The sequence below is a fragment of the Musca domestica genome, unplaced genomic scaffold (genome assembly GCF_030504385.1).
Source record: "Musca domestica strain aabys unplaced genomic scaffold, Musca_domestica.polishedcontigs.V.1.1 1, whole genome shotgun sequence".
Taxonomy (NCBI): Eukaryota; Metazoa; Arthropoda; class Insecta; order Diptera; family Muscidae; genus Musca; species Musca domestica.
In genome coordinates this window covers 30046331-30068854 of record NW_026712114.1, presented here as the reverse complement: position 1 = coordinate 30068854, position 22524 = coordinate 30046331, and the positions used below count along the sequence as shown (strand labels likewise).

The window sequence follows — 22524 nt, the reverse complement described above, 5'->3', positions numbered from 1 at the left end:
ATGAATGGCAACAAAATATAAAATATAAGTGCCGTTTCTCAAGCGGTGTTGACTGGTCGAAATGAGTTTTCATACGTTTTATTGCTAATATTCTCACCGCCTCACCAGCTTAGTCCATAGAATCGTGTAAGTGTTGAAGCGTTGGCCACATTTTTTCCTACTGAAAGGAGAGGCAAGAATGAATTAATAAATGGTTAGTCGGTTTGAATGAATGCTCAGAATTGGAATTGAATTCGAATGCGCCGAATGAGGAATGCACCGCGCTACAAAGCCAACAGAGATACAAGTGCAACCTTGTGTAATTTTCAAATTGACCGCATATATTAGTAGCGAAGGAAACCTCCGCAGAATAACACCAAAGAATTAGAAAACCGTAACAACAGCAGCAGCAGCAGCAAAAACAAAAAACCAAAGCAATCTCTTGCCAAGCCCCTCTGTGTAACGCTGTTGCATATAAAGATATCAAAATTTAAATTATACGCTACTCTGCTATAGGTCTGAGGTATGGCAAAGGCAAAGCGATTTGTGTAACCCTTTCAGGTGAGGTCTATGTTCGGCATGGTGTTAGCGGTTTTGGGTGCCCATTTGTGGTGGTGAGAAGTGTTCTTGCACCGAACATTGTGGGGAAATTCTTTGGTTTAATTTATGACCATAGACTTTGATTGCTCGCAACGAACAATTTGTGCAGTTGCTGTAAAATACGTTTTGCTAGAATTGAAATGTAAATTGAATGCCATATACAAATTGTTACATTTTTGTAAGTTACAGTGTGTTTGGGTGGCAGTAGAGATGATTTAGAGAGAAAAGAAATAATTTCAATTATAATGGACTGGAGATATGTGGAAAATATCATATTATTACACAATACCTAAACAGGGTAACCACTTCTTCTTTAGAAGACATGTACAAATCTTCTGTCTACAGAAGACTTATTAATGGTCTTCGGCGCACATATTCGTTTCATTTATTCGTCGTTTATTTACACGGGACTAGTAGAAGGTCTTCAGACTATAGAACCCCAGTAGAAGGTATTTTTTTTACAGAAGAACTGTACAAGATCTGTACAAGAAGACCTGTAGAAGACCTTCTGTCTGTAAAATAACTTCAAATGGAGAAGGTCTGTAGAGAGAACATCTTCTCTCTACAGGTAACCTTTGTAACCACTTCTTCTTTAGAAGACATGTAAAAATCGTATGTCTACAGAAGACTTATTAATGGTCTTCTGCGCACATATTGCCTATAGAAGGTCGTTTATCTACAAGGGACTAGTAGAAGGTCTTCAGACTATAGAACCCTAGTAAAACGTCTTTTTTCTACAGAAGATCTGTATAACTCTTTATGTCTATTGAGGAACTGTAGAAGATCTTAAGTCTATAGAAGACCTGTAGAAGGCTGTCTGATTATAGAAGACCTGTAGAAGGCCTCCTGTCTATAGAAGACCTGTAGAAGGTTTTCTTACTATAAAAGACCTATAGAAGGTCTTTTTTCTCCTCCTCCTCCTCCTTCAAATGGAGGAGGTTTGTAGAGAGAACATCTTCTCTCTACAGGTAACCTTTGTAACCACTTCTTTTTTAGAAGACATGTAAAAATCTTCTGTCCACAGAAGACTTATTAATGGTCTTCTGTGCACAGATTGCCTATAGAAGATCTTTTGTCTACAAAGGACCAGTAGAAGGCCTTCAGATTATAGAACCCCAGTAAAACGTCTTTTTTCTACAGAAGATCTGTATAACTCTTTATGTCTATTGAGGAACTGTAGAAGATCTTAAGTCTATAGAAGACCTGTAGAAGGCTGCCTGATTATAGAAGACCTGTAGAAGGTCTCCTGTCTATAGAAGACCTGTAGAAGGTTTTCTTACTATAAAAGACCTATAGAAGGTCTTTTTTCTACAAAAACACAGTAGAAGGTCATCTGCTTACAGAAGACCTGTAGACCTGTGCAAAGCCTCCTGTCTATAAAAGGCCTCCTGTCTACTAAGAACCTGTGGAAGGTCTTATGTCCATAGAAGACCTGTAAAAGGCCTTCTGTCTGTAAAAGCCCTTCAAAAGGAGACATGTAGTAGGCCTCCTGTCTACCAAAGGCCTGTAGAAGGCTTTCTGTAGAATGTCTTCTCTCTATAGAAGACCTGCACAAGGCCTTCTGACCATAGAAGACCTGTTGAAGGCCTTCTGAATAAAAAATACCAGCACTGGGCCTTCTGTCTACAAATGACCTGTAAAAAGTCTTCTGTCTATAGAAGACCTGTAGAAGGCCTTCTGATTATAGAAGACCTGTATTAGGCCTTCTGTTTACAAAATAACCTGCAGAAAGTCGTCTGTGTATAGAAGACCTGTATAAAGCCTTCGGTCTATAGAAGACCTGTAGAAGGTCTTCCGTATATAGAAGACGTGTAGAAGACCTTCTGGAAGGTTTTCTGTCTACCAAGGACCTGTAGAAAGTCTTCTGTCTACAGAAGACCTGACTATAGAAGACCTGTAGAAGGTCTTCTGCCTACAAAGGACAGAATAGAGCCTTAAATCTACAAAGGACTTGTAGAAGTCCTTCTGACCATAGAAGACCTGCAGAAGGCCTTCTGCATATAGAAGACCTGTATTTGGCATTGTGTCTACAAAGGTCCTGTAGAAGGCTTTCCGACCTGTAAAATGTCTTCTCTCTATAGAAGACCTGTAGAATATCTTCTCTCTATAGAAGACCTGTAGAATGTCTCCTCTCTATAGAAGACCTGTAGAAGTTATTCTGACTATAGAAGACATGTAGAAGGCATTTTGACCATATACGACCTGTAGAAAGTCTTCTGTCTACAAAAGACCTGAAAAAGGCCTTAAATCTACAAAGGATTTGTAGAAGGCCTTCTGTATACAGAGCAGCCGTAAAAGGTCTTTTGTCTAAAACACTTTAGTCTAGAGTTAAATAAAAAAGTCTTATGTTTTATAGAACATCTCTTAAAGATGTTATATTTATAAAAAATAAATACGTTTTGATCTCTGAGTTATGACAAAAAACACACATACTTCAGTCTCCATTTCCGCATTGAAAACAATGCTGCGACTATATCTTGCCAAATAGATTTGTAATTATTATTCAATTTAGTACCACCCATCAGTTTTTCTTTTCGCCAAAAAACAAAAACTTCAAAAAATTATGCCATGAAACGTCAGTCATGTTCTTCAGTTGCATGTCCGAGTTATGATTACATCCATAATAAAATTTTTTAACAAATACCAGATCATCAAAATATGTTTAAACAAAAAATGAATGTTTACAAAAAAAGATCACAAAGCATCACCATGACCACATTAGATCACAATAGAGAACAACACAAAGAGCGAGCCAGTAAAAAATTGAAACCATTTATTTAAAGCAGTTAGGTTTTTTTTTTCTGAGTGTCTGCTGGGAATCCTCCACTGAAATCATTTGGAGGCGCCCAACAGTTACGTGTATTACAGTTTAAATAATACGGTTGCGTGTTCTGTGCGAAACCTGCAATTACCGAAAAACAAAACGCTGATGTGGTTGGCATGGAAACCCCAAAATCACTAAAACAATGAGATGAACAAGAAATTTTAGCTAAACAAATACTTAAACGTAGTTAAGCAAACAAACAATTCTATTTAAGGTTCAAACTGAAGAAAAAAACCTAAATATCCAGACTTTCAGGGATTTGGAAAAACACGCACATTCAATGAATGTTGGCTGAGATGAATGGTCGGCACAGTGGTGTATTGGGGGGTTGAATGTGATTTTAAGAATATAACATGTAAAAGTACTGGTCGAACTTTTAATAATTTTCATTTTTGCAAATGAGTAACCAAAATACAACAGAGATTAAAATATTTAAATACAAAATATATTTCTAAAATAATGATAATCTTAAAGTGGATCTATATATAACAAGTAAGCAAAGGCTATAGTCGTGCGGGGCCGACAATGTGATACCCTACAACACTACAATATATAAGAAGCTTTATCGCTTTTGAAATAATGTCAAAGAGCACTGCCCATATTACCCTTAACATTTTGACCAGGGACATTTATTAAATATTTACGCACTCCGTCGTGCTGTTGGTTGTAGTGGTCCATTTTACAGCTTAATATAATCCAATGGTCATCCTTTCTGCGCAGGCGTGCTGTTTGGCTTCAATTGTGTGATCAGGAAATTTTTTCTGTTTTCGGTTCTAAATATTTTGCGATCATCTCCAAAAGCAAGTGGCCCCTCTGTGTTTCCAAATTTAGACTCATATTAATGATTTGCTTGGCTATAATATTTGGCTATATTCGTTAACGAAATCAGCTTATTTGTGTATTTCGGATATCATCTGTAAGTAATGTTAGTATTTTTTTTTTTGGTGTCCTTTAGTTTCTATTTGTACCTTTATAACGGCTACAAAATCAGGGACATTTTTAGTTGTAGGGTTCTAATCTGACATTAACCCCACCCCCACTCTAAATTTCGTGAAGATCGGGCCATAATTGCGACCTGTAGAGTGATTACAAATTAACATGGACAGACGGACATACATAGCTAGATAGACTCAGTTCGGCGAGATAGGAAGATCCATATATACTTTCCTATGTGGGAAATCAATATTTCGTGGTGTTACATAAATTTTGGCCCAATCAAACTTATAATACCGCCAACACAAAGTGTTGTAGGGTATAAAAAGAGTAACAATTATGGCGTTTGACTTTGTTGCATTTTTTTATCTGTATTTTAAAGTTTTTAAAATATTTATATGTTACAAGTGGGAATTGTGGGAACACTGTGACCAAAAATTTCTTAGTGACCATAATAGAATATCATCACTGTCCAATAGGCAATTGGAGTTTGTAGTGCTCGATGGATTTTTATAGAAGAATTGTTAAATTTGCTGAATATCGATTCAGAAATAGCACTTACGACTTTATATGCAGTCGATATCACTGATATTTGGTGGCAGACCTCGGTAAAATTTTATGAAAATCTGTTACAGGCGTTTTAGTGATCCTATTTTCCATTTCTCATATTCATATAAATTTCCCAACGAAACCACTGTGCTCCTTTCACAAGCACAATGATGGCTTCGTTTTTGTTGAAATATTGGCATATCCTACATTTACAGTTTACCAAGAATAATGCTGATGTTTCTTTTGTAGAATCTAACACAAAAAGGCGCTTCCAAAATCGGTGATCTTCTCTTCGTTGTTTTGTACCATGTTCCCCATTTTATTTATTTATTTATTTATTTTTTTTTTTTTTTTGGTTTTCCTACCCAAAACGAAAAAATCATATCTATAATCTGTAATCTGGCCAAAAGCAAAATATATAAAACCCAATTTTATTCTTTCCTTTGACTTGTAAGTAGTAATTTCAATAGAACAAAAACAACAATAAACTAAGCTATTTTTTGCAAATACTCATTTGTTAAACACACAAAATATTTCCGAAAAGAAAAAGAACACAACGCTTCGCCAGTTTGTGGTGACCGGTGGTGGTTCTAAAGGTGCCGTTGGTGTAAAGCTAACAGATAACAATGTTAAAAAATAATTTTTTTGGGGCTTGTTACTGGGATTTTCGAGATTTTCTCTCAGTTTTGTACTATGTTGGCAAAAAAGGAGTAGAGCTGGCTAGTACAACGGTAAATCAACGCCTTGTATGGACTACTTGGCATTTAAACGTTTTAACATTTTAATTAAATTTCAATTGGATTGTTAAAATTTTATTGGAATTTGTAAATGGTAGAATGGTTAACAAACTGCAAGGAATTTCCAAATACACATTGAACACATATACATATAAACAATTAGGTTTTTCTTGCAAATAAATATTTTTTTAATTAAGAAGACAAAACAATAGATGGGTGACAATTGTTTATAAGACAATAAGAATGCCTTTTTAGCCAAAAAAAAACAAAAAGGCGGAGATGCCCATTTAGTATGCTGTTGTATTTTTTCAGCATCGATTAAAACGTTTTCCAATCGACATGCATTTTTCGATGTGTTCTTCAATTTTAAACCCAATGTTGAAATGAAAATTTTTTAAATAGCCTTTTAACGAAGTTTTTCCCATCGCTAGACGGGTATATATTTTTGTGGCACATATTTATCAGCGCCTCTTAAAAGACTGAAATGTAAATCATGTAAATCAAGTAAAGTACCATCGTTCTCCACTAATAAACAAACGTTGTTTTCATAAAACCAGTAAATAAAGTCCTAAAGTCGGGCGGGGCCGATTTTATGATACCCTACACCACTTTGCTATTTTAGTAGAACTCCACGTAACAATTAAAAGTTTTTATGGGAGAATTCAATTATACACGCTATGATTATAATTATAATTTAAAGTTCAAAGGACCAAATATGCCGAAGCATTTTTATCTTTTAAATTAAGACTTGTATTGTCCATTTGGTGCAAAATTAATTTAAACTCAGATAAATATATATGGGAGCTATATCAAAATCTGAACCGATCTCGAAAAAACTTGGCAAACATATTTCTGAGCTGTATAGGATATATTTCCCCGAATGTTGTGGTTACGGAGTGCATATTACGGCTGTGGGTAACAAATACTAGAAATCGGATGAACAATATATATGGGAGCTATAACTATATCTTAACCGATCTTCACCAAATTTGACATACTAGCTTCTGGACTCAATACGATCGTAAGTGCCATACTTCATCCCATTTGGGCAAAAACTAGACGTTTGGTGCACAATAAAAGGTAAATCGGACGAAGTTATATATGGAAGCTATATCCAAATCTGAACTGATCTCGATAAAATTTAGCAAAGGTATGTCTGAGCTGCATTTGATATATTTCCCCAAATATTGTTGTTACATAGTGCATATTACGGCTGCGGGGGACAAAAATTAAAAATCGGATGAACAATATATATGGGAGCTATAGCTATATCTGAACCGATTTTGATCAAATTTGTCATACTTATTTTCAGGCCTAATTTGGTTGTATGTGCAAAATTCCCTACTGATATTACACTTTTGGTGCACAATAAAAGGCAAATCGGACGAAGATATATATGGGAGCTATATCTAAATTTTTAACGATTATCTCCAATTTCAATAGGGTTCGTCCTTGGGCCAAACAAACGATTTGTGCAAAATTTCATCTCAATCGGGTAATAAATGCGACCTGCATTTTGTTCACAAGAATAAATGGACTGACGGACAGACGGACTGACATGCAAAAATCAACTCAGAAAGTGATTCTAAGGAGATCCTCAAAAGTAACTATGGGTCTATCTCGCTTCCTTCTCCATGTTACAAACAAATGCACAAAGACAAAATACCTTTACCACTAAGTGGTGTAGGGTATATACAACAATAAAGGGATTAAGCCTGACCATTTTGCAGCAACAAAATACTATGATATCCCGAACAAACAAGCCAATAGTGTTTTCAAAGTACCATAAATGGGTGACAACGGCGCTATACCAAACGTGGACCTATATAGACATAATTCTACTACAAGCAAAGGCTATAGTCGTGCGGGCCCGACCATGTGATATTGTAGGGTATCACTACAATATGTTAGAAACCCCCTTATGTCCAAAGATTTCGCTTTTGAAATTATGTCATAGAGCACTGTCCAGATATTACCCTTACCAGGGACATTTGCTCAATATTTACGCACTCCGTCGTGCTGTTAGTTGTTGTGGTCCATTTTACAGCTAAATATAATCAAAATTCCGCGTCGATTAGTTTCAATTGTGTGATAAGGAATATGTTTCTATTTTCAGTTAATTTGAACCCCTAAATATTTTGCCATCATCTTTAAAAACAAGAGGCCCATCTGTATCTCCAAATTTAGACTCATATATATCATTTGCTTGTTTACGATATTTGGCTATTATTATTTGCAGCTTTTCGGCAAAATGGGAGTGTTGGTATTTTTTCCCACAAAAGTAGTAGTCCATTCTATCTGCTGTCCTTTGGTTTCTATTTGTGACGGCTGCAAAATCAGGAACATTTTTAGTTGTTGGTCCATTGCAACCCCTAAATATATTGCGGACATCTTTAAAAACAATAGGCTTAGGCCTTCTGACCCTACCCTTATGAAATTTTTCGTGAGGATTGGACGATAATTGCAATCTGTATATAATAACCCCAAGCTGTGTTGTAAGGCGAACAAATATTGCAAAGTGTACACTTCAATATTATAAGTCAAACTGAAAAAATCGAATGCAATAAAAATGTGAAAAATATCACAAAATACTACAAAAGCTATATTAACATCATTATTGGCATATTTTTATGCGATTTTTCGGGAATTTATTCTTTTATGCCAAGAGGGCATTCTGAATCGACAAATGTTGTCAAAGTCGGTCTAGCCATTCTTAAGATATACACATTGTATATATTTCGCTATATACAGTGTGAGATGATAAAATCGACATCTTCGTAATGGACAGAATCTATTTGTGTTTTCGCCGGGATTAAAAATATTCGCGGTTTAATGGAAATTTTGACTTTTATTTGACACAAATGTTGTGGCCTATTTCACCCACTAAATATTACCCGATAACCATTAAAATTGGAAGGCTTCTGCCCAGCCTTGAGCTCTAGCCCCATGCTAACCTCCGCGTCGATTGGTCTATAATTGCAAATGCAAAATTAGGAAAATTTTCAGTTTTTAGGTCCACTTCAACCCCTAAAAATCTTGCGATCACAAGCAATATACTTCGTTTCTGACCATAAGCCCACCTCCATTTTCAATTTCGTGAGGTGGGAAACCAATATTTCGAGGTTTTACATAATTTTTGGCCCAATCAAACTTAAAATACCCCCAACAGGGTATAAAGAGGCTAGAATCGGGGCTAGGGTAGGGTATAAGCAAAAAACACTAAAACTTGTTAGGCCTTGTTAGTACTCAAAATGGACAATTTGCTCATTTTTCTTTTTTCGGAAAGACAAATAGAATTGACCTTTTACACCAAAAGTTTTTAAATCTTTAATTTTGAAGCTTATTGATCCACTTCAATTTTTTCTGTCCAAAACTATTTCAACTTTTTCAAAACAATCTCAACCGCAGATACGAACAGTGATCTTAATATCAAATTTCAGGCCTGCAATTTCCCCATTACTAAATTTATTATCATTTCGTACAACCATAGTATGAATATCCAAAACCAGATTTTTGTCTCAACAACAGTGACATCTATATACAATTTCAGTATTGCAGCTCCATCCATCCACCCAATACCGCATTTATTACTATTTAAAAGTTTTCATACAATTATAGTACGCATTTCCCAATCTCCGCAATATTAAATTTTGGGATTCCAGCTTTATCCCTTTACTCAATACCCACCTTGTTACGATTTTCGGCTTTTGAAAACTTATAGTATGTATTTCCAATACCACCTGGATACCACCAACAGTAACATCTGTGTCAAATTTCAGGATTACATCTGTATTTTTTTTTGCCCAATAACCAATCTAGTACTATTTAGTACTTTTCATACAATTATTGTACACCATTTTCAAAACCATCTCCATATCTCAATTCAAGATACTAACAGAGACCTCAATAGCAAATTTGAGGATTCAAGCCCTATCCGTTCAGCCAAATACAAATTTAGTACAGTTTTGTATTTTACGTGCAAATATAAGACACGTTTCCAAACCATCGCCGAATTTCAGGCATAGATGCCATCAATAAACTAAATATCAACTTTCAAAATTTTATCTCTATCCTTTCACCCAATACCAAATACAGGGTGAGATAAAAAAACTGCAACAAAGTCAAACGACATAATTTTTACATTTTTTTTTTTTTTTAATTTCATTGAATGAAATCACAAAATGTCGGAAATAGCAACAAATTTTAGAATAAGTTTAGATTTTTTCGAATTGGTCACATTTGGCACGAATTATGGCCATCAAACGGCTAATGAAACCGAAATCTTTTCGCTATAATACTCGGCATTTATTCTGATGCCTCGATCGATTAATACGAGCGGGGAGCGACAATCAACTGTTATGACGGCACACACCATCAGCATGGCCGGTGCTTGAGTTCTAGTGGCCAACCGAAGGTGCACATTTTCAGCTGACCTCTTTGGCAAGTAAACACGATCATTTTGTTTTTTTTACAAACTGCTGGAAAACGAATGTTTTCTCATCAGAGAACCCAATTCGGAGGTTCAACACTTTCGGCAAAGGGAAGCAACTATTTAATTCTTTTGAGTCTCCTTTTCTTTCCGTTGCGGTGGAAGTTCTTGCACTTTTTGGAATTTCAATTGCTTTACGCCGAGATAATTTTTTTAATATTTGCCGGCTCACGAACCATTTTTCGGCCACTGCGATGCGGGTTTCGATCAAGTCTCTTCTTTGCTTTTCGAACTATTTCTGGTGATGTTGCTGTTTTCTTCCGTCCACTTCCTTGACGTCGGGCTACGCTACCAGTATCACGGTAACGAGCGATGGTACGAGAGTGGTCTAACAATAGCTTCTTTTAGTTTTCCAGCCAAATAAAAAGAAATCACAGTATCACCCTTGGATTCCATCACGAATACCTTTTGTTCTGGAAAATTTTCACCAAAATGCTTTCGTATGCTGGTAAACAATATTTTAGGCTGTCACTGGAATAATTTTAACAACTGTCGGACGAGTCTCTTAGGAATAATAGCAGTCTGAAGTTTGAGCGTTTAAAGTGTTTGACAGATTTAAGGCCCTTAAAATGTGTTTTATAAATATACCTCTCATAAATAGCAAACCTTTTCAGGTCACCTCTAAGACATATTCCTGTTCTTCTATAAATATGTTTCTGTTATATTAAGTTGCTAATACATCTGTCTATAACTGTGAAATGGTTCCACAGTGTATGCAATTATAATTTTCTAATTAAATTTACACAAATTGGGTCGCATACAGCAAAAGATTGGTAATCTTGTGAACAAGATTATTTTAATTTAATTATCCAGATTAAGGCGGTAAACTATAATCTGGAGACATTAATCCAAAAGTGATTGAAGAGAACGGAGAACTGACTTTTACCGTTTTACTCAGACGCAGGCATTCAATTTGTAACTTCCCTGTGAAAATGAGTTCCCCAGGTTCGCAAAGAACCATGTCTTTCTGCACCTACTCACATATGTTTCGGTGATGTTAATTATCTTAACATGTCGAGGTAGAAATAACCCTAATGTGGTCTGTAATCGTGTATGTAGTTTTGTGTTATCAGTTAACCAACATCTTACAAAATACTCGCTTTATCTAAGCTTAAATCATTTGTCAGCAGTTGTTCGGTTGTTATTTTTTTTGCGGTCTGTCTTATTTGCAGTTGCATTGTTGACTTTGCAAAAATAAAAAAAGACTTCCTAATGAATGGATGGGTTGGTTAAATGGGCTGGTTGGTTCGTTGGTTGGTTGGATGGGTTTGATAGGTAAATATAACGATATCTTGAATGTTAATTACACTATGAAGGCATGTATGTACATATGTATTTAGTACTACTGTGCATTTTAGTATTCTCGAAGTGGTTCCATTGGATTGTCAGTCGAATGCGACTAATGTGTGTACTTTGCGATTGGTGGTTAACCATCACTATCAGCATCATCGTCAGGTATTCAATTAAAATGAAAACACATTGTTAAGGGGTATGAATATTTGTTTTAATACAGTTCAGGCGACAGACCCCATTCATGATCAAAAGAATTCTATTTCAAGGTGAGGTATACGAAAATATTTATTTTCGAAATTTGGCACAATTGAACTTATGAAAGCCAATGCGTTATTTTAGGCTGTAGGAAGTTATATTTAGGGATTTCACGTTTTAAAGTATTGAGGAGACAACAGTGGACCATTCTGATTTATTAGAAACTAAGATAATTATTTAGGGTTCAAATATTTGTCCAATGATTTTATTCTGTTCCAATAAAAAAAAAGAACTAAAAATTCTGACTTACCACAGCAAACGATTATTATTCAATGTGTTTGGATTTTTTTTTATAAAAAATCGCCAGCACATAATATCACACGATTTGAGATACACATTTTAACCTGTAATGAAACAAAAAAAAAAAAAAAAATTAATATCGAATATTAATGACAGTATAAAATAAAGGTTGTCTCATTGTCTCGAACTACTATTTGGATTGGACAGGGTCAGGGGTGCCTACTGTATGATACCCTACACGCCTACGGATATTTAGTGGAGCTATCCGTAACAAATAAGCGTTTATATTGGGAGTTTGATTTGTGTTATGGCTTTATATATGGGAGGTATATCCCTTATTTCTTTTGGAGATGATCGCATAATATTTAGGGGTTGAAATGGACCAAAAACTGAAAAAAAGCGGAAGTTTGCATGGGGCTAGAGCCTAGGGCTGGGCAGAAGCCTTCCAATTTTGTTGGTCATCGGGTAATATTTAGTGGGTAAAATAGACCATAACATTTGTGTTAAATAAATGTCAAATTTTCCATTAAACCGCGAATATTTTTAATCCCGGCGAAATCACAAATAGACGAACAGGTCAATTCTGACCGTTACGTAGATGCCGATAGTAAATATATCGGATATATAGCGAAATATATACAATGTGAATATACAAAGGAAGGCGATGTTAGCTAGAAGGCTTATATTTCAAGAATGGCTGAACCAATTTTGACAAATTTTGTCAATTCAAAATGCCCTCTTGGCATAAAAGTATAAAATCTAAAAAATCGCATAAAAAGATAACAATAATGATATTAATATAGATTTTGCAGCATTTTGTGACATTTTTTTTATTTTTTCATATTTTTTATCGCATGCGATTTTTTCAAATTGTCTTATAATATTTTGTAATATTTTTTCACCTTACAACACAGGTTGGGGTTTTTATATAAGGATTGCAAATATCGTCCGATCCTCACGAAAATTTTCACAAGGGTAGGGTTGGGCTCAGAAGGACTAGGCCTATTGTTTTCAAAGATGTCCGCAATATATTAGGGGTTGAAATGGACCAACAACTAAAAATTTTCCTGATTTTGTAGCCGTTATAAAGGTGACAAATAGAAACCAAAGGACACGAAATCTCGCATAAAGTTAGAGTTTAGGACAGCGGGTAGAATGGACCACTAATTTTGTGTGAAAAAATACCAGCATTACTTATAGGCGATATCCGAAATACACAAAAGGCAAACTTCTGGCTTTTTTATGCTGATTTCGTTGATGAATAAAGACGAAATTTGGTAGACAAGCAAATCATATAGATTAGTCTAGATTTGGAGATATGGAGGGACTTCTTGCTTTTGGAGATGAATGCAAAATATTTAGGGGTTCAAATTAACAAAAGACAGAAATGCTTTTCCGATCACACAATTGAAGCCAATCGACACGCCTGTGAAGAGTGTTAAGGACAGGGAAGAATTCTAGCATTTTGGATGACCATTGGATTATATTTATCTGTAAAATGGACTACAACAACCAACAGCCCGACGGAGTGCATAAATGTTGGGCAAATGTTCCTAGTCAAAATCCTAATTTCAAAAGCGAAATCTTCCAATATGGATTTGGACATAAGGGGCTTCTAACATATTGTAGTGTTGTAGGGTATAACATAGTCGGCCCCGCTCGACTATAGCCTTTGCTTACTTGTTTTGCTTTGAATTCCCATTTGATGATGAATGACATATACAGGGTAAGATAAAATGTCAAACGCTATAATTTTTAATTTTTTTTTCTAAATTTAATTGAGTAAAAGAAAAACATGTCGGATATAGCATCAAATTTTAGAATAAGTTTAGATTTGTTGGAATTGGTACCCTTTGGCAGAAATTATGGCCTTCAAACGGCCAATGAAACCATCACACGCTATCCAAATTCTGCTCTACGGTATTCTGGCCCATTCCCGGCGAAGCGGTTGCTTGAGGTGATCGGTTGCTTGAGGTGATGATTTGCTTTCCAAAATACCCCAGACACAATAGTCTAACGGATTGGTATACAGAGATTTTGGTGGCTATTGTGCGATGAAATGGAGCGAGGAACCTTATTTTGTAACCATTCTTGGGTGGCGCGTGCTGAGTGCGATGGTGCTGTGTCCTGTTGGAATGTCCAAGGTCTACGGCCAAAATGTTTGCGTGCCCAAGGCTTTTATGCACCCTTCAGAATATTTTCCCGATAATATTCGGCATTTATTCTGATACCACGGTCGATTAATACGAGCGGAGAGCGACCATCGGCTGTTATGGCGGTCCATACCATCGTCATGACCGGCGCTTGAGTTCTGGTGGCCAATCGAAGTTGCACATTTTCAGCTGACCTCTTTGGCAAGTAAACACAATCATTTTGTTTTTTAAAAAAGTGCTGGATCATGAATGTGTTGCTCATCGGAGAAAACCAAATTCGGCAGTTCACCACTTTCGGCCAAGGAATTACCTCTTTTGAGTCTATTTTCTTTCTGTTGCGGTGCAAGTTCTTGCACTTTTTGGAATTTCAGTGGCTTTACCCCAAGCTCATTTTTCAATATTTGCCGAATGGAATTTTGCGATGTGTTCAGCTCACGAGCCATTTTTTCGCCACTGCGACGCGGGTTTCGATCAAGTCACTTTTCGAACCATTTCTGCTGATGTTGCTGTTTTCTTCTGTCCACTTCCTTGACGTCGGGCTACTCTACTAGTTTTACAGTAACAAGCGATGGTACGAGACACAAAAGATTTATTCATATTTAAATGTTGGAGTGCTCTAACGATAGCCATTTGTGGATTTCCAGCCAAATATAAAGAAATCACACTATCACGCTTGAATTTCATCACGAATAACTTTTTTTCTGGAAAATTCTCTCCAAAATGCTTTTGTACACTTATAAACAATATAATGAGCTGTCACTGGAATAATTTTAACAGCTGTCGGACGAGTGACTTAGAAATGACAGCAGTCTGAATTTGGTTGAAGTTTTTTCATCTCACCCTGTATACGAGGAATTTCAAGACTCTAGTTCCAATGTTGTTAGTATTTGAATCAATAGCGATCTATGTGTCATTTATGAAGACTGTAGCCATGTCGTCAGAGCATTAATATATATCACGTATACGAATTTTGGATAGAAATAATAAAAACTCAGAACAGGAGTACTCCAAATTGTATCCCACTGTATTTTGAATTTAAATGCGCTTTTCCCCAGTTTCCATCAAAAGAAGACAATCTGCATACTGACAGAATTTTTTTTTTTTTTGCAATTCTTGTCATGCAGTTCCTGTTTGTCGGAGAGCTATGAAAAATTGAAAAATGAAACAACAAAACACAAAAAGAAAACGCAACCGAACCGACATTACAAGAATCTTTTTCTGTTACTATTTCGCGCCTCTAATTTTTCCTAAGCTCAAGCGTGCCAGGCCCACCTTCTTTTGTATTCTCGTCTTATTGTTGTTATCTTCGTAGAGCCCTTTATTTAATTTTTTTTCGTTGTTCTGTTTTAGTTTTTTGCCAAGCTCTTCTTAATACCCACAAACTGAGTGACTTGTGCTTTTCTATTCGGGTACTTCCTTAAACATGTTCAACAGATGGCAGATTAGCACCCTTAAAAATTGTGTTTAACAACGCGATTCAACAGTTATTTTGGCCAGTATTGTTTTGTTGGTTCGTTACAATTGCCATTGCGGAATGAATGAACGTGGCCACTGAAAGAGTTCAACATTCATTTACATAGTTTTGTAATTATTTGTTTGTTGGACTTTGGTTCGGTGTTACAGTTTTGTTGTGTGGAGTTAAGGTTAAGATCTCATGATGATTGAATGGAAATTTAAGACATTTTAACTAGGAAAACGTTTTTTAGTGATTTTATTTTTGGTAAGAAACGGTACAGTTGGAGTGTGTATATACATATTTTATGTGTAGTTAAACTTTGTTGAGAACAAAATGTTCCTATGTTATACCAAAAACCACATCAATACATTATAGAATCTAGTAAGAGAAGTTTAATATATTTTATTGGGCCTTTTTGTTGTTTTCAACACTAACTCTGGGGTTTTCGGCTACATGCCCATTAAAAATATCACCTCAAGGAAGAATAGACTAATTTTAGAAATTTTGCTTACATCCCGCTGCAATTCAAGGTTTTGGAAAATGCTATTGAATAAAGATTTTATTGATGCTTGCTCGGCAATAGATCCATGATCTATTAAAATTTTTTTAAATTCTGTTCAGCACTTAGTGATCCTTAGGCCCATTTTATAGTTTCACTTCAGAGCACAAAAGATTTAACTGTCGTTACCTAACTTTCTAATTTCTATGAGAAGATCTTATTGTCCTCTCTGAGAGGACCTTCTTGTCCTGAGAAAACCTTATTGTCCTCTATGAATAGACCTTCTTGTCTTCTGAGAGGATATCTTGTTATTCTCTATGATAAGACCTTTATGATAAGACCTTATGTCCTGCATGAGAAGACCTTTTTGCCTTTATGTGAAGACATTCTTGTCTTCTATGAGAAAATAATCTTTTTCTTCTATGAGAAAATCTTGATGTTTTCTATGATAAGTTATTCTACCAAGAAGACCCGCTGCTCTTCAATGAGAAAAACTGAAGCCCTTTAATGAGAAGACCTACTGCCATACTATTAGAATACCTTCTTTTCCTCTAAGAGAATACATTAGAATTTAGATTCGTTCCAAGTGTTCGTTTTTGCTTTTTTTTTGACAAATTTTTCTAATCAAATTTTTCAAACTAAATTTTCAGACTTTCGAGCGCTTATAAATTATTATACAAGTTTTTCCTTTTTGGAAAAAATAATAGGAACATTCTTATCTTCTGCACCAATTTTTCTGTCCAAAACTATTTTAATGTATCCATATGCAAACCCAAAAAGTAAACAGTTAACTTAAAAACAGATTTCAGCTCTATTCCAGTAACAAATATAGTTATATTTAGTACGTATATCCAAAACAATCCTCACCTAAATATCCTAAACACCAACAGTCATCCACAGTTAGTAAAATTTAGTACTTTTCGAACTTTAGTACAATTCGAACCAAGAACAAGAAAAAAAGCTGTAAGTTCGGCCGGACCGAACTTTTAATACCCTCCACCATACGGTACAAATTTGGCAATTTCCAAAAAAAAAAAAAAAAATAAATAAATAAATAAATAAAATAAAATCCATTAAAAATTCTGTTAAAATCTTAAAATACCGAATGCCTATGCGACGACGTGGACCTGCATAAGCAACTTTTGTCATAAGTTATTACAATATTTAATTGCGAAACTTGAAGAAAAATCTGTTTATAATGTAGCTAAAATCATCAAAATACCGAATATAGGGGGTACCGTCATATGGGGGCTATACGAAGACGTGGACCTGCACAGACAATTTTCTTAGTAGTATACATTACGCACTTCAAATGCCACATTTGAAACAATTCCGTTAAATAATGTCGCTAAAATCATCAAAATACTGAATATAGGGGGTACCGTTATATGGGGGCTATACGAAGACGTAGACCTGCACAGATAATTTTATGTTTTATGCTGAAGTATCTATTACATCAAATACCAAATTTAGAACGATTCCGTTAAATAATGACGCTAAAATCATCAAAATACCGAATATCGGGGGGTACCGTTATATGGGGGCTATATCAAGACGTGAACCTACATGGCTAATTTTTTTGACTTAGGATGTAGTATCCATTACGAACTTCAAATACCAAATTTAGAACGACTCACAAAATTTAAATCAAAATTTAGTACAATTTAGGTCACATAAGTATGAATTTCCAAAAAATACGTACATACATCAATCCTAGAATGCAATGGTGTTTTTAAATCAAAATTTAAGAATTCCAGATTACTTTGTTCACCCAAATCGAAATTGTACCAAATTTAGTACCTTTTTTTTCTAAATTTGTACTTAATTTAATTTTGAAAACTTCCTACATTTCCCAATCCTACACTCTGCCAGTGATGCTAATTTGAATTTTCAGTATTCGTATACATGAGTACACACTTCCAAAACTACTTCCATACATCGACTCTACTCCTCAATCTTGATTCCCATTCCAAATTTAAAGTTCTTATCTGTAACCATTCACACGATCGAAATGGTGCCAAAAATAGTACATTTTAGTACTTTTCGTAAACTTATAGTGAGAATTTCCAAATACCCTTTAGTCATCTATCTTGCACTCCACCAGTGACAGTCATAAGGAGTTCTAGGCTAGGAAATGGTTCCATATTTAGAAACTTTTAATACTTTTCGTATTGTTATAGTAAATATTTTCAAAAACACAGGTTTATCTGACTCATCCGAACCAAGAGGGAAACTCACTTAAAATTTCTAGTTCTAGCTTCTGCCGTTTCGTGTGGGCGTTAATAAATCACTAAGTCAGTCAATTACTTTTATTAAGTGTTCTTAATCTACAAGCATTGTTATGGTAATAACTCTTTTATTTTTTAATGTCTCAATATCATAAAGCAGGACCCTCAGAATTTGCGGTAATATGATACGGAACTAATATACAAATTGTTTCTTTATTGATTATTTTCTTTTTTCAATTTATGGGAAAATAGAACTAAAAAAGCAGCTAAGTTCGAATTTTTATACCCTCCACCAATTGGAAGAGACTTGCAAAGTTTCAAAAAAAAAAAAAAAATTCCGTCGGAAAATACCGCTCAAATGAAAACCCCTTTTATATGGGGGCTATAGGAATATGTGGTCCTGCATAAATTCTGCTAAATTTGAAACAAATCGGGAGGAGCCATTATATGAGAGATTAACGATATCGTGGACCTATATAGAAAATTCTCTTTCAGGGGGAATAGCGCTCATAAAGTACTCCTTGTGTAGAATTTCAGACAATGCCATTGAAAAACAAGTAAGCAAAGGCTATAGTCGTGCGGGGCCGACCATGTGATACCCTACAACACTATAATATGTTAGAAGCCTCCTTATGTCCAAATCCATATTGGAAGAATTCGCTTTTGAAATTAGGATTTTGACTAGGGATAATTGCCCAACATTTATACAGATAAATATAATCCAATGGTCATCCAAAATGCTAGAATTCTTCCCTGTCCTTAACTCTCTTCACAGGCGTGTCGATTGGCTTCAATTGTGTGATAGGAAAAACATTTTTGTTTTTGGTTAATTTGAACCCCTAAATATTTTGCAATCATCTCCAAAAGCAAGAAGCCCCTCCGTATCTCCAAATTTAGACTTATCTATATGATTTGCTTGTCTACGATATTTGGCTATATTCGTCAACGAAATCAGCATAAAAAAGCCTGAAGTTCGCCTTTTGTGTATTTCGGATATCGTCTGTAAGTAAGGCTGGTATTTTTCACACAATATTAGTGGTCCATTGTACCCGCTGTCCTAACTACAACTTTATGCGAGATTTCGTGTCCTTTGGTTTCTATTTGTGACCTTTATAACGGCTGCAAAATCAGGAAAATTTTTAGTCGTTGGTCCATTTTAACCCTTTTGAAAACTATAGGCCTAGGCCTTCTGAGCCTTACCCTGCCCTTGTGAAAATTTTCGTGAGGATTGGACGATATTTGCAATACTTATATAATATCCGCAACCCGTGTTGTAAGGTGAAAAAATATTACAAAATATTATAGGTCAAATTGAAAAAATCGCATGCGATAAAAAAATATGAGAAAATAAAAAAATGTCACAAATTACTACAAAATCTATATTAACATCTCCATTGGCACATATTTCAGCGATTTTTTTAGATTTTATACTTTTATGTCAAGAGAGTATTCTGAATTGACAAATTTTGTCAAAATCGGTCTAGCCATTCTTGAGATATAAGCATTCTAACTAACATCCCCTTCCTTTGTATACACACATTTTATATATTTTGCTGTATATAACCGATATATTTACTATCGGCATCTTCGCAACGGTCAGAATTGACCTGTTCGTCCATTTGTGATTTCGCCGGAATTAAAAATATTCGCGGTTTAATGGAAAATTTCACTTTTATTTAACACAAATGTTTTGGCCTATTTCACCCACTAAATATTACCCGATGACAACCAAAATTGGATGGCTTCAGCCCAGCCCTAAGCTCTAGCCCCGTGCTAACTTTTGATTTGCTTTGATTGGTCTATAATTGCGACCTGTAGAGCAACTGCAAAATCAGGAATTTTTTCAGTTTTTGGTCCATTTCAACCACTAAATATTATGCGATCATCTCCAAAAGAAATAGGGTTCTATTCTGACCCTAGCCCCACCTCCATTCAAAATTTCGTGAAGATCGGGCCATAATTGCGACCTGTGGAGTGATTACAAATTAACATGGACAGACGGACGGACGGACGGACATACATAGCTAGATCGACTCAGCTCGGCGAGATAGGAAGATCCATATATACTTTCCTATGTGGGAAACTAATATTTCGTGGTGTTACATAATTTTTGGCCCAATCACACTTATAATACCCCCAACACATAGTGTTGTAGGGTATAATGAGGCTAAAATCATCAAAATACCGAATATCGGGGGGTACCGTTATATGGGAGCTATACGATATCGTAATATAGTCCATTTTCGAACTTGACCTGCCTGCAGACAAAAGGGAGAAATGTGCAAAATGTTTAGCGTGCTTTCTTAACTCGTTTTAATTGTAGCGTGATTACAACAGACAGAAGGAAGGAGATATCTTAGAATTTTACGCTAATCAAGAATATATATACTTTTTATGGTCTAAAATTATTAATACACCCACAATATTATAAAAAATATTAAAAGGCTTATTATATGGCATAACTAATACTTATTGCTAAGAGTCCACCAAAATACCAAATCGATTGGTTACTCCGTGATAAGAAAATGTGGATCTGCGACATACTTTCAATATCTAACCCTAAGAAAACACTCTTGAAACTGTTTCACGTTGTTGTCAGTTGCTCAAATATCTATCAGTATGTCATGTATTTGAAGCGTTGCTTTAAATTTTTCGAATATACAATTTCCCCTATATTCGTTTTTAAATAAATATTGAAATGAACTGGAATCTTACATTTAGATTTCCGAACAAAAGTTTCCCAGATTTCCCAGTACTTGAAAAAAAAACTAATCGCAAAACAAACAATCTTAAACATAATCAATGTTAACGCTTAATCGCCGATTATAGAACTATTTAGCACATGGAAGCGGACGCTGGGTTGGTTAAATGAAATCAGCCCGGAGATCTTGGTTGCCTATTTGTCCATCATTTAAGTGCTTTTGATAAAAGTTGCAATACCAAAATTCCAGTCTGTCGGCTGTTTGGTTATTAAAGACCAGCTCTTGGTGTTTTTCTTCTCATGTTACTGGAGTTTAATTATTGGAGTTCTTACCATTCACCTATAGCACCACAACATAACAGCAAAAAATCGCCCAGATGCTGATGTCCACGATGATGATGCAAGAAAGTAGTTTTCAGACAAGTAAAATAGATGGTGCAACATGATTAGTAGTGGCCTGTCTTACATAGCATGTGGTACAGGTTTTAATTTGTTCTCCTATCAAAACAACGTCATACGCTTAGCTGGTGGTTTTTTATGTTATCTTGAATTGATAGAAAAAAAGCAAAAACAAAGCAGAATGTAGCAGGATCATGAAATCAGAACGTCCTTGAAAGTCGTATATTTTTTTGAAGGTTGACGTATTTTGATATTGAAAAATAATTAATTATATATTGCAAGCAAAGTAGAAGGACTGCAGATCGGAAGAGGAACTGTGATAAACTTAAGGTATTTTATTTGCTATACTCTGAAAAATCATTTCAAAATATAAGCGTTTCCCACTTCTGTTCAAATCACTGCAGTCTTCTATAGCTATGCCTCATAAAATCGGTCACAAGATATACAACTGGAAATCGTTTCCCCTGTTCTATTACCATGTATTATTTAAAGTTTCTGAATTTATTTTTATTATCGTAATTCAATTGTAAATTCCTTGGTACATTTAATGGCCACCAGCTCCACCACCCATTCCTGCACCCATACCCACATTCATTCCTACTCCAGCACTGCCTTGACCACCGGGTGTTCCATCAGTACCTGCTCCTGTTCCAGCACCTGCGCCAAAGCCAACACCCATTTGAGCACCGGCACCGGCACCGGCTCCAGCTTGACCTCCAGGTCCTTGAGCAGTTGCCATTTGAGATAACTGCAGAAAATTTGGTAAGACATATACAAATATTATAAGACTTTTGATGGACCATTTTCAAAATCTACACATACCAGCAATACAACAAAAATGGATATTTTAAGAAGCAGAGTTAGAGACTTCATAATTCCAAATAAAGTTGAAAATTCAGCACGTATAATTTCAAAATCCGAATTACTACTGACATCAATTTGTTAAATTTGTATTTATTTATAGTCAGGCGAATGTGTTGTTCAGTGGAAATTTAATTTTTAATCAAAGGAAGCATTTTCCATTTTGACACGAACTTAAAAATGCCCCAATATGCAATTATTTATATGTCAATTTAGATGGGAAATTCCACCATACAATCTGATCTAAATTTTGAAACAAAGCAGGGTGTTTATGTCAGTATCTAGAAATGCCTATAGAATAGAAACCTATTGTTGGGGGAGAATATCG

At 35.3% G+C, this 22524-nt stretch overlaps 1 protein-coding gene across 1 annotated transcript; it reads right to left on the bottom strand.

Moving 5' to 3' along the window:
* Positions 1-21772: 21772 nt before the first annotated feature.
* LOC109611626 (uncharacterized) lies at positions 21773-22315 on the bottom strand. Its single transcript, XM_059126143.1, has 2 exons — positions 22158-22315; positions 21773-22083 (listed from the first exon to the last, which is right to left on the bottom strand). Exons 1-2 carry the CDS (start codon positions 22206-22208, stop codon positions 21880-21882), a joined length of 255 nt encoding a protein of 84 aa, XP_058982126.1. The 5' UTR covers positions 22209-22315; the 3' UTR covers positions 21773-21879.
* Between the last annotated feature and the right edge of the window lie 209 nt (positions 22316-22524).